Genomic DNA, 13,802 nt, shown 5'->3' with positions numbered 1-13,802 from the left:
AGAACCCCTAACAGCCAACAGGTTTACACCAGAAAGTACCTGGGCCAGTGGGAGAACTGCAGCTGGAAGTGGCAGTGTTTCTGCTACTACCATAGCAAGTGACCACAGAGTGTCCATGGTAAGACAAAGGAGCTGGTGGAGGCTCCCTCTGAAACTGGCTCCTTTCTGGGTCCTTCCTAGGTAGAGCCCCTCACAGAGAAAAAGCACTGAGTGGAGTGAAGCAGTGGCTGAGCAGGACAGGGACAAAAGAACCAAAAGGTTCAGATGAAAGTGGGGAAGACCCCACTAGCCAAAGAAGATGGGACAATGTGAACTTCAAAAAGGATAATAAATGCAACTGAGTGAAACCTGTCAAAAAGGTTTAAATCCTCAAGTTTATATTTTTTAAATGGTCACCTTCAGAAGATGAGAGGAAATAATTCCTTACTGTGAAAATTGGTAAATTTCACAGTAAATTACCAATGCTTAGGAGAAGCATTTATCCTGCCTATGCTATATGAACAATACCACTGACATCTGTTTATAAAATATTCCAATTAACAAATGAAATAGGAGGAGTTGAATTAAAATACCACCTAGATATCAGCTGGTGATCTGCAGGAAATAGGGAGGAAAGAAGAATACACTACACCAAACCATGAATACACAATCAACACTATCCAGATTGTGGGAAATTCCAGGTCAAACAGCTATGGCTCTTAAACAGACTGTAAACAAAAAAAGAGAAAGGAATGGAGGGGGAACCTGGAGACTCAGAGACTTAAAGACATATCAAATTTAAGAAAACAGGCAAGACTAAACTATGGTGTCCAGGGATGCCCACTTGAGTGATAAACCCATAAAGAAATTCAAGCAAATGCTGACTGGAAAGGTCAGGGTAGGCATTTCTAGTACAGGGAGGGGAGGTGCTGGGACAGGATGAGCAACAGAGAAGGAGCCTCAGGAGGGCCCCCCAAGTTCTGTTTCTTGACCAGCGAGGCAGGGGGCGGTTACAACGTGTTCACCTTCTAAAAACTCACTTGTTATGTGTGGTTTTGTGAATCTGTTTTATTTTATAATGGAACCCAAAAAATTTGAAAGCATACTGAACAAAAACATGGGCGAATTCCTTTCAAGTCTAGATGAGAAAACTATGACTCAATATCTAGAGGCAATAAAAGAAAAGACAAAAATTTTTGAAACTTTCACATGGCAAAAAACCATAAGCAAAACCAAGACACACTGCCAGGCAGTATTTGCAACTTAAATTACAGATAAAGGCCAACCTCCCCAGCATATAAAGAGCTCTTAAAAACAGAAAGAAACACCAAGAGCCTGATGGAAAAACGAATTTCAAAAAAGGAAACCTTGAGTCCACAGTGATACTAAAACAAGGGGGGAAGACACAGAGAGAGAGAGAGCGTGTGTGTGTGTGTGCGCTCACATGTGTACATGTCAGGGGTGAGGGGGTCCTTAAAGAACGGCAGTTAATAAATGTGAGGAGTTATGATTTAGACAACGGTTTTCAATGGATGGCAAAGCCACACTATTTCAAAGCATCCCCCTCTAGACGATGTATTACACATGGAATATGGACCTTTGCAACGGAGAGACCTGGTGGGCACCACCTTAACCAAGGATCAACCTGCCATTCCGTGCCTCCTGGTGGGGAACCAGAGGAACACAACTGCACCTATAAAATGTTCAACCTGATTCCAGTCACAAGAGGCAGACAGATCCAGAATCTGATCATCCTGCTGGCCTGGACTCCTCAAGAATTCAAAATAACAATAACACGAAGTGCTACTATAAACAGCTGCCTGGAAGCTCTGTGCGTGTATCGGGGCTTTTCAACTGGTGCTGTGGAGTAACGAAGCAGTGAACTACCATTTTGTTGGGAAATCCCTAAATGTCAATGAACACAAATCCTCACTGATTCCTGAGGGCTTGAGCCCCACATCATATATGCAGACTTTCTGACACGTCTTCGTCGTGGCCTTTTCAACCCTTCACCTCCCTCCACTGCCCCTACACTCAAAGGCTTCTGAAGAAAACAAAGTCTTCTAATGATGGATTATTTACACTATTATTGTTGGGCTTCGGTGTACAGTCACTGCAAAAGTGAAGGACCACAAAGCAGAAATGAAAGGCGACCCCACCCACCACCGTTAATTACCATTTCCGTTTCTGTCATTCCCCGCAAGGGCTGCCTGCTTGTCTGTTTCAGATTCTGCCTCATTTTCATCCATGTTGTAGTCATCATCTGCTCCCAGTTTTTGCTGGTTTCTCCCTATAAAATTAGCAGAGCCATAAAACATAAGCTACATCATTTCTCTCTCGATGCCATGGGAACACCAGAGCCCAGGTACTGGGGTTATCCCAATCCTGGTTTAACAATCAGATCTTTTTGCTTCCTCTCAGGAAATGACAGGGACGCACGTGCTTGCTTCCAGTGCGAATACCATGCAGGCGTTCTCTGCTTATGTATGCCCCACTCCAATTCTGAATCTATACAAAATATGGCCCTAAATAAAGGGCTATATTCCAGGCTGGAAACGGGGTAACTAGCTCACCAAACCAAAATCCCAGTTTTTTAAAGAGACAATCAACTCAAGGTTAAAGGAAGGCACCACTGTTTTCGGAAACTACGGGTTGCTGGTTAATGGCAGCCATCTCCTTAGAATGGTTCATTGCCCCGAGAGAAGGAAACGGAGTGGCTACTGTGAGCCAAAGGATAAAATTTTCACAGAATTAGACCGTTCATCACTGCATTCATCCCTGGAGAGAACAGCAACCAGAAAAGAAGATCGGGACAGAATGCATTCAAGAAACATACTCACAGGGTTTAATGTAAACATTTTATATCTGTATATAGGTAGGTAAATAAAATCTTTTGTTAAAAAAGTGTGCCTGGAAAAGACAGCTCTAGTTCTATTTCCCTGCACTCACTGCCTGAAGTGGAAACAAAGGCCAGGCCTGCGTTTCCTGTAGCTTTATCCTACTAATCAGACCATTACAGGTGACCCAGGACAAGGTGTGACACACAGCCCCAGCAGTATCTCAGGCCTACTGGTAGCGGTTGCACTTGATGACCAGCTACTGAATGGTCTGAAACTTGAATGCCAATCTGATCAGCCACCAGAGTTTCCCTTTTTCTTTTTTTCCCCCAATTCTTTAACTGAAAACTTGTGAGAACACAGTTCTCAGAAGCTTGAGTGAAAATTAAGATTTAAATGGAATCAGGGTAACTTCTGCAAATAAGTACATTCCCCAACTTCTGTCACTTGATCAGGCTCAGAACACAGGTGTCTTCTGTCTAAGCACTCCTGGCTTAGCTAGGATTGAAATTTTCCCCATCTTTCAGGGACCAAAATACACCCCAGAATATTCTGCTAATCTCAGTTTCCCACACTTTTCTTTAAAAAAGAGAAAAGTCAACCAAACCAGAAAGGTGGGATTCCCACGTCACTTTTCTGCAAGGCTCAAACGTGCGTGAAACTCCATCTAGCCAATCCTTCCGTCCCTCCTTCCTCCATCTGCTTGCCAGGCACTGCTGGTGAAACCGCATGCGGAAATGGAGCAACAAAGATGAGGCGCGGGGTCCACCTGGCAGGAGACCTATGTGTACTCGACGCTCAGCTCCCATCCCAAGGTCTTCCACCTGGAAAGCCCCCTAGGCTCCCTGTGAATATTATTTCTAAAAGTTCCAAGTGCTGGGAGTGACGGCTCTTCTGTCCTGCCTCCTGCTGGATAGCGCGTACAAAACAAACAAAACGAACCACCAAACGGTGACCTGCTGTTTGGTAATCCTCATGGCTGCCCATCCTGCGTCAGGAAGGAGACCGAGGAGGCTGGTGCCAGGTAGACAATCTCACCCACCTTCCTCGTCGGCCTCCTGCTCCTCCTCTTGCCCGTCGGGGATGACGAGCTGGTCCCGCTCAGGGCCCTCCATCTCCTGATTCTCCTGGCTTGCCAACAGGGCAGCTGGCACCTGTGGGGTGTGGCCCACTTCTCCGGGTTCTACATGGCCTTTTCCGCCCACACGTCTGTCTTCTTCCACATTCTGCTCTCGCCCTGGCTCCTTCGGCAGCTCCAGGCCGTCCCTCTGAAGCTCCTCCTTGCTGGCGACCTGCATCTCCTTGGTTCCCTCTGTGCACAGAACATAGTTAGCTGTGACCTCACTAGCAATTAATTAAGACAAAACCAGAAACCCTCGTACCACTCAATTCCCAGAGCCTTCCCAAGGGCTGTGGACTGACGGGGCAGGTGGATCAATTCTTTTGTGGCCTCAGCAGACTCCAGGCCTCTCTATGCCCGCAGCTCATCTTCAGAACCACCAGGAAGAGGAAATGGCTTAGAAAAAAAATTCAGACTAAGTTATCTGGCTCACAGAGACACCCTGCAAGTGGAGGAGGCTGCACTGCTGAGGTTATCTGATCGTCCTGTTTAAGACGAGTGCTTGGGAGCCAACGACAGCTGCCTAGGACTCAGCCACGTCCCCTTAATCCCACAGTCCCACCACTGTCCTGAATAAAGGCTCTGCCTGGACCTTCCTTTACAGAGCTGCCAAAGAACTAGGCACTTAGTTTACAATGTGAGACATCAGCAAGGCAGAGAAAAAGCCCGTGGCCCCAAGTCCAGGTGCCAGAGAGACACTCACCTGCCACCTGCAGCCCCGTTACCGAGTCCCCACCGGCCGCCAGCAGCACACTCTGCCCTGTGTATTTGTGTGGAGTGGAGGGCATGACCCGCTGCTATGCTTTCTATTGGCACGGGACCCTGAAGAGGGCTTAAAACATGTCATTGCCAAGCTTCACTTACCTTTCTCGCCTTGTTTCTTCAAATCCAAAGCCGCCTCAGAACTGGGGACTGGTGTCTGGGGCTCGCTGTTGCTGGGCATGTTCCCTCTTGCTTGTGGCACCTCTGCCTGGGGCAGGCCTGCTTCCTGCGGCCTGGGCTGGGGCTCACTGGGGGCTCGGAGCTGAAACAGGACCACAGGCAGCCAGGGGCTCCATGACCATAAACCTTCAACAACGCTGAGCAATGCAATGGACCACTACGTCCTTCTGATGAATAAGAACATGGAAACCCTGAGAAATGCCATACTCTACCCCGGTCATGCCCTACCACCTGGCATAAAGCAGAAGATCTGAGGCTGGGTCCACATCTCCCAGAGAAACCTTTTAATAATGTATTAACAAGTAAGCAGAAGATCAATAAGGAAAGAGAAGACTTGAACAACATGACAAACCACCTGAACAGACATCTACAGAGCACCCAACCCAACTAGAGCAAAATACACATTCTTCTCAAGTGCACACTGACTATTCTCCAGGACAGACAGATGCTAGGACACAAAACAAACCTTAACAGATTTTAAATGCTGAAATCATACAATGTATGGTCTCCAGTCACAATGGAATGAAATTATAAATCAATAACAGGAATGAAATTTTTTGAGAAATTCACAAATATGTGGCAATTAGATAACATACTCCTAAATAACCAATGGGCCAAAGAAATCACAAGGAAAATTAGAAAATACCTTGAGAAAAATTTAAAACACAACACATCAAACTTCTGGAAGGCAGTTAAAGCAGTACTAAGGGGACATTTACAGGCCTATCTCAAGAAAAAAGATCTCAAATTAATAACCTAATCTCTCACCTTAAGTACCTGAAAAAAGAGAGCAAACTAAACCTAAAGCAAGGAAGGACATAATAAAGATTAGATCAGGAACTAATGACATATGGAAAAGAAAATAAAATCAATGAAACCAAAAGTTAGTTCTTTGAAAGATGAAAAAAATTGACAATGCTTTAGCTAGATGAACTGAGAATTAAAAAAACTCAAATTACTAAAATCAAAAATGAAAGAGGATAACACTACCAACCTTACACAAATAAAAAAGTTTTATTATAAGGAAATACTAAGAACAATTGTTTGCCAACAAGTTTGGTAACTTAGCTGAAACAGACAAGTTCCTAGGAAGACACACACTACCAAAGCTGATTCAAGAAGAAGTAGAAAATCGGAGCAGACTTATAACAAGAGACTGAAGTAGTAATTTAAAAATCCCCGCCCCCCAAAAGCCCAGTTCCAGATGGCTTCACTGGTGAATTCTACCAAACATTTAATTCTAAATCTTCACAAACTCTTCCAAAAAACAGAAGAGGAAGGACTACTTCCCAACTCATTCTATGAGCCCAGTAATTACCCTGATACCAAAGCCAGAGAAAGACATTACAAAAAAATAAAACTATAGACCTAATATGAATATAGACCCCCAAATCATCAACAAAATACTAGCAAATCAAATCAAGCAACATACAAAAGGATTATACACCATGGCCAAGTAGGATTTCTCCCAGCAATGCAAGGTTAGTTTAACATCTAAAAATCAATTAATGTAATACCATGTCAATAGCATAAAGGACAAAAACACATCAACTCAATGCAGAAAAAACACTGGCAAAATCCAACAGCTCTTCTTGATAAAAACACTCAACAAATTAAGAACAGAGGGGAACTACCTCAACTTGATAATGTGCACCTATGAAAAATATACAGGCATACCCTGAAGACATCACAGGTTTGGTTCCAGACCACTGCAATAAAGTGAATATCGCAATAAAGCGAGTAACACCAATTTTTTGGTTTCCCAGTGCATATAAAAGTTATGTTTACATTATACTGTAGTCTATTAAGTATGCAATAGCATTATGTCCAAAAAATGTACTACCTTAGTTAAAAAATACTTTATTGCTTAAAAAAGGCCAAAACAATTACAACAGTAACATCAAAGACCCCTGATCACAGATTACTGTAACAAACGTAATAATGAAAAAGTTTGAAATATAGTGAGAATTACCAAAATGTGACACAGAGACATGAAGTGAGCAAACCGGAAAAAATGGAGCCAATATTTGCTCAACACAGGGTTACCACAATCCTTCAATTTGTAAAAAAACACAAATATCTGTGAAGCACAATAAAACGAGGTATGCCTGCGCAGCTAACATCAGACTTAATGGTGAAAGACTTAATGCTTTCCCTCTGTGATCAAGAACAAGGCAAAGATGTCTATCCTCACCACTTCTATTTAACATTATACTGGAGGTTCTAGCCAGGGATATTAAGCAATAAGAAGAAATAAAAGGCATCCAGATCGGAAAGGAAGATGTAAAACTATTTTTAGATGACATAATCTTAATACAGAAAATCCTAAGGAATCAAAAAAAAATACTATTCAAACTAATAAACAAGTTCAGCAAGGTTGAAAGATACAAGATCAATATAAAAAATGAATTGTATTTCTACACACTAGCAATAAGCAGTTCGAAAATGAAATTAAGACAATTCCATTTATAATAGCATCAAAAAATACTTAGAAATAAATTGAACAAAAGAAGTGCAAGACTTCTGAAAATTACAAAATATTATTGAAAAAGACTTTTAAAGGACTTAAGTGGAAAGACATCCCACATTCACACAACAGAAGACTGGATGTTGTTAAGATGGCAACATTTCCCAAACTGACGTACAGACTGAATGTAATCTCTGTCAGAATCCCACCTGGCTTTGTTGAAGACATTGACAAGCGGATCCAAAAATTCATACAGAAAGTCAACCAGTGCAGAATAGCCAAAACAATCTTGACAAAGAAGAACAAAGTTGGAGCAGTTAAAGCTGCTGATTTCAAAGCTTACTACAAAGATACAGTAATCAAGACTGTGTAGTATGGACATAAGGACAGAAAAAGAGATCAATGGAACAGAACCGAGAGTCTAAAAATAAACCCTCATATTTACAGTAAACTGATTTTTTGACAAGGATGCCAAGGCAACTCAGTGGGGAAAAGAATAGTTATTTATTTTCAACAAATGGTGTTGAGACAACTGGATATCCGCATGCAAAATAATAAAGTTGGACTATTAGCTCACACCATATACAAAAACTAAATTAACTCAAAATGAATCATACGACTAAATGTAAGAACTAAATACTAACGACTATAAAAGTCTCAGAAGAAAATACAGGAATAAATCTTCAGGATGCTGGATTAGGCAAAGCGGTTTTAGACATGATACCAGTAGAACAAGCAACAGAAGAAAAAATAAACTAGACATAATGAAAATTTAAAACTTTTTTGTGCTTCAATGAACACTATCAAGAAAGTGAAAAGACAACTCAAAGAATGGGAAAAAATATGTGCAAATCATATATCCAATATCTTTATATGAATATATAAAGAACTCTTACAACTAAATAATAAAAATAACTCAATTTCAAAATGGACAAAGGATACAAATAGACATTTCTCCAAAGAGGATATACCAACAGCCAATACAGCACATGAAAAGATGCTCAAAATCATCAGTTATTAGGGAAATGCAAATCAAAACCACAATGAGATACCACTGCACACCTACTAGGATGGTTATAGTGAAAAAGACAGATAATAACAAGAGTTGGCAAGGATGTAGAGAAACTGGTACCCTCATAAACTGCTGGTAGGAATGTAAAAGAGTATGATCACTTTCAGAAACAGTATGGCAGTTTCTCAATACATTAAGGAGAGTTGAGTTACCATACGACCCAGCAATGCTACTCCTAGGTATACAGTATACTTAAGAGAAATGAAAGCTTATGTTCACACAAAAATGTGTGTGCATGAATGTTCACAGCAGCATTATTCACAGTAGCCAAGAAGTGGAAATAACCCAAATGCCCATCAACTGACAAATGAATAAACAAAATGTGGTACAGTCATACAATGGAATATTATTCATCCATAAAAAGGAAGTACTCATACATGCTACAACATGGATGAATCCTGAAAGCATTATGCTATGTGAAAACCAGTATGATTCCATTGATAGGAAATACCCAGATAAGGCAAATCTGCAGAGAAAATAGATCAGAGGTTGTCTCAGGCTCCAGAGACTGCGAGTAAAAGGGAAGTGAGCTAATGGGTATGGGATTTCTTTTGGGGTAATGAAAATGTTCTAAAATCGACTGTGATGATGACTGCACAACTTTGTGAATATACTAAAACCCACTGAGTTATAAATATTATATAGGTGAACTATATGGTACGTGAATTATATCTCAATAAAAGTGCTGCATTTAAAACAAACCAAGATCCCCAGAAGGCTGTGAGCAGCATTTTCATGGGCTGTGCTTTCACAAGAGGCAGCCTGATAGCACGGGCTCTGATCAGCTCCATCACTGACCCGGTACTGTGACCTTGGGACAGTTCCTAACCGCCTCCATGGGCCTCAGAGCCCTCCAAACAAGAAAACAACAACAACAACTCTCTCCCAGGGTGGCTGTGAGCTTTAAATGAAGCAATCGCCTTATGGCCCAGAGCACAGGGACCAGGTCTGGAGGCCAGCATACTCGGCCAGAGACCCTGCATCCCGGGACCAGGCTGTTGTGTGTCAGGGACCTAGAGCGAGTCAGAGAGCACATGAAGGACGAAGATGCCTGAAGAGAGGGTAGGAAGACCTCTGGGAGATCCTCGGCAGAAAAAAGCCAGGATTACCTGCTGGCTTTGGTCCTTCTGTTCACTCAGGTCTCTGGAAGCTACAGCTTCATTTCCCTTTTTGGTGACTTCTTCTATTCGCTCTTCACACTGCTCCTTCACCTCTTTCATCTGACTGATGCACTGGTTCCTGTGAAGGTGAAAGCAAGCAAATGAAAGGACAGCTATTTAGAGATGCGTCTATACAGCAAGTCTGCCCCTGCTGTGACAGTGAAATCCACTTCCCAGTGAGACACAGCTCGTCTCTTTCCTGCTTCCCGCACTTTATCTGAAGAAGACACGGGCAGGGCAACAAATGTGTTTTCAGTTATTAAATGACAAGGAAACAGGAGTTAATTGAAAGTTACAAAAAAATATGTCACGTTGTTGTAAAATAAGTGAACTTCACTGGTTAGAAAAAACAAATTTTTAAAATATGATCTGTGGCATAATAAAAAAAAAAAAAGGTGGTCTTTGTCCCCAACTATTGCACAGAGCTCCTGAAACACTTGGAATTTCCTGAGTAACAGGAGTGTCTTCTGTTATACATAATGGGCCCCTGCAGACCATACCTGAGTTCATGCTAATGAGTTGACTTACTGGGAGGAGCCAACATAGCTTTAGGATGGGGGCTGGTGGCCAGGGGAACCAACCATATGATTAGAGGGTTGGAAATTACAGCCCCATTTTTCAGGAAGCAGGGAGAGACTAGAGACTGAGATCAAACACGTGGCCAATGACTCAGTCGGTCATGCCTATGTAATAAAACCTCAGATAAACACCCTGGACTCTGAGGCTTGGCGAGCTTCCTGTTTGGTGAACATATCTGTGAACCAGAAAGGTGGCACCCCAACGCCAACAGAAGTTCCTGCCTGCCCCCTACCTCCACCCCAGACCTTGCCTTATGAGTCTCTACCATTTAGCTATTCCTGAGTTGTATCCTTTATAATAAAACTGCAATTGTAAGTTTACAACTTTCCTGAGTTCTAGAGAATTATTGCTCCTGAGGGGTTTGGGGAAGGCCTGAATTTGTAGCTACCCAGGCAAAAAGAACAGGTGGCCTGGGGCCACCAAGAACTTATGACTAGTGTCCAAAGTAGGGGCAGTCTTGTGGGACTGAGCCCCGTAACATGTGGGGTTTGTGCTACCTCTGGGTAGTGCCCAATCTGAACTGGACTTCTACTCCAGGAAGATGGGATAGATGTATTTTTCACTCTTCCTCCACTAAGCACAACTAGAACTCTGGACATTACATTTAAAACAAACAGGGACTTCCCTGGCGGTCCAGTGGTTAAGACTACACACTTCCAATGCAAGGGGTGCAGGATCAATCCCTGGTCCGGGATCTAAGATCCCACATGCTGTATGGTGCAGCCAAAAAAAAAAAAGAAGAGTAAGTAGGGTGGGGTAGGGGACTAACATTGTCTGCCATGAGAATTAAACATTTAAAACAATAAATAAATAAAACAAACATAAGAAGACTCTGAAAGATGGAGAGACGAAGGCAGACTGGCTAGGGACCTTAGGATCTAGAACAACACAGTGGTGTCATTGGAGATTACATGGGAAGCCTGCATTTCCATCCCCATCTGACACTAATGAGGTCCCCCTCCCTCTCCCCAGGTGGTGGCGTCAGAGGACGTCAATGAAGAGCCAGGGCTTTCACCACCACTGCCCAGAGGTTTCAATCAAAGATCGTTCATCATATGAAGAACCAGGAAGATCTTAAATTGAACAAAAAGAGACAATCAATAGATACCAAATCAACATGACAGAGAAGTTAAAATGATCTGACAAAGACTTTAAAGCAGCCACCAGAAAAATGTTTCAATGAGTAATTAAAACATGCTTGACAGAAATGAAAAACTAAATAGTCTCAGCAAAGAAACAGCAAGTTTTAGCAAAGAAAGGGATGATATAAAGAAGAACCAAATGGAAATTTAATGCAATAACCAAAATTTTTAAACTCAGAGAAGGAAAGAATCAATGAACTGGAAGACAGAACAATAGACATTACCCAACCTAAACACAGAGAGAAAATAGACTGGGGAAAGAGAAAGGACACAGCTTCATGGACCTGTGTGACTATTACAAAAGACCTAACATTCACGTCATCAGAATCTGTGAAAGAGAAGATTTTCCTAGCAAGGTCCACATAACTAGTCACTTTCATGCCCATCCTCAAGATACTACTCTTACTCACTCCCCTCCATGACCATATGATATTATCTGCCTTGCCCAGATCACTCTGGGCTCCCCAGGTTCTCGTTTCCTAACATCTCCTAATCTCCTTTCTCTACTCCTTATTGTTTAGGACTCAATTCTAAATGGCCTTTCCTAAGAAGTCTTTTTTGGGGGTAATAGATGAGCATTGATGAAAATGATCCAGTTTAAGAAACAACAATATTTAAAGGCATTTTCAAAAGTATATAAGTTAGCATCAGGTTTGGCTAGGTGAAACAAAAAGGCCAAAAAATAGCAGTTTATTTTTTCCTCACATAAAAGAAATCCAGGGTTAGTATGGCAGCTCTGAGTCATCAAAAATTCAGGCTTCTCTTGCTGTTTCAATATCCTAACACTGGTTTCTATCCCCATGATTACCTCATGATCCAGGATAGCTGCGAGTGGTCCAGCCATCTTGTGTGAAGCCCAGGCAGCAGGAAGGAGGGAGGAGAAAAGGTAAAGGAAAGGGATGTGCAGTGGACTGTCCTTATTCTCAGAAGCCTTCCTGTAAGTCCCACCCCAAGATTTCCTTTCCCCACTGGCCAGAACTTAGTCACTTGGCCATACCTAACTGCAAGGAATTTGCCCAGTATTTTTGCTGGGCAAAAAGATGAATGGATTTGGATAAGCACTGACCGGTCTTGCCACAGGCAGTTTCAAAATTTTTTGAGTCACAGTGACTTCCCTGGTGGTCCAGTGGTAAAGAATCCATCTTCCAATGCAGGGGACACAGGTTCGATCCCTGGTCAGGGAACTAAGATCCCACATGCCATAGGGCAACTAAGCCCACGCACCTCAACAAGAGAGCCCACGTGCTGCAAACTACAGAGCCCACGTGCCCTGGAGCCCGCGCGCCACAACTAGAGAGAGAAAATCCACATGCCACAACTAGAGAGAAGCCTGTGCACCACAACAAAGAGCCCACGCTGCAATGAAAGATCCCACATGCCTCAACGAAGATCCCACATGCTGCAACTAAGAACCAATGCAGCCAAAAAAGTAAAAGAAAATAAATTTAAAAAAATGTTTTGAGTCACAAAACATTGATAAAGTAATTGAATAGCGTCCCAGGTTGAGAACATAACCAATTACATACTATTATGTTAATGTAAATGGATTAGAGTTGGGGACAGCAGTACAAATTCATGTTTAGTTTAATTTAGATATAGATGAATACATATAGAAATATTTATCAGTATCTATATATAACACAAGTTAGTATACACACACATATATCTCTTTGCTCTGTCATCTCAGAGAGCCTAGCAGCAATGACACCCTAGTAGCAACAAACACACCTAGTACCCCAGATCTTGGTTTCTAATACCATTCTCCAATAAAAAGAACAAGGGCTCCTTGGAGAAATGGTTGATTGGTTGATTGGGACAGGAAGTATATGAAAATGAGTCTGGAGCATCTTTTGGTGCCAGAGTATAAAAAAGTAATTTTAAAAGTGGCGGGGGGCCAAACCCACAATATCAGGGATATGTCAATTGGATAAAGGAATCAACTGAAAGAGATCCCAATGGCAAAAGCTGGAAAAATATAAGCAAAAGAAAAAATAAATAAGATAGTATTAGATTATAACCCAAAATATTCATGAATCCGTACTGATATAAATAATTAGACAGATAGATAAGAAGAAGAGTCAAATCTCCTGTGCAGGAAAATTCCAAATAATCTGTGTAGACACTCCATCCTTAGGGAAGTGGAGCATAGCTTCCCAATCTTTAAGCGTAGCCTAAGCATAGTGAATTTCTTCCAAAGATTAGAGCATAAAGTGAGAAAAAAACAGAGTAACTTTATAGTGAAAAAACCTGATAAACATTACCTCAATCAGGTGATCAACAGTGATAAGTCATCCTGATAGCACGTACCCTTGATGTGAAGCCATGAGAATGGCACTTCACCTCTGTGACCTTCCTCTCAAAAATGTGTTGCCCCAGTTTCACCACGAGAAAAACATCTGATAAATCCCTGAAGGACATTCTACAAAATACCTGACCAGTAGTCCTCAAAACTAATAAAAAATAATCCAAACCATAAAAAATAAGTAAAGCTTGAGAAACTGTTG

The 13,802-nt window shown here is 41.9% G+C and overlaps 1 protein-coding gene across 2 annotated transcripts in view; it reads right to left on the bottom strand.

The window, feature by feature from the left end:
- GOLM1 (golgi membrane protein 1) overlaps positions 1 to 13,802 on the bottom strand; it is a 58,504-nt gene that overhangs the window by 5,905 nt on the left and 38,797 nt on the right. For both annotated transcript variants that reach the window (XM_036855862.1, XM_036855861.1), the window contains exons 6-9: positions 9,527 to 9,656; positions 4,801 to 4,960; positions 3,859 to 4,128; positions 2,156 to 2,269 (exon numbers count right to left, since the gene is read on the bottom strand). In XM_036855862.1, coding sequence (XP_036711757.1) covers positions 2,156 to 2,269; positions 3,859 to 4,128; positions 4,801 to 4,960; positions 9,527 to 9,656 — 674 coding nt within the window. The remainder of the gene's footprint in view (positions 1 to 2,155; positions 2,270 to 3,858; positions 4,129 to 4,800; positions 4,961 to 9,526; positions 9,657 to 13,802) is intronic.

The sequence above is a fragment of the Balaenoptera musculus genome, chromosome 6 (genome assembly GCF_009873245.2).
Source record: "Balaenoptera musculus isolate JJ_BM4_2016_0621 chromosome 6, mBalMus1.pri.v3, whole genome shotgun sequence".
Lineage (NCBI taxonomy): Eukaryota > Metazoa > Chordata > Mammalia > Artiodactyla > Balaenopteridae > Balaenoptera > Balaenoptera musculus.
The sequence above is the reverse complement of the archived record's forward strand: the minus strand, read 5'-3'. Positions and strand labels throughout refer to the sequence as shown.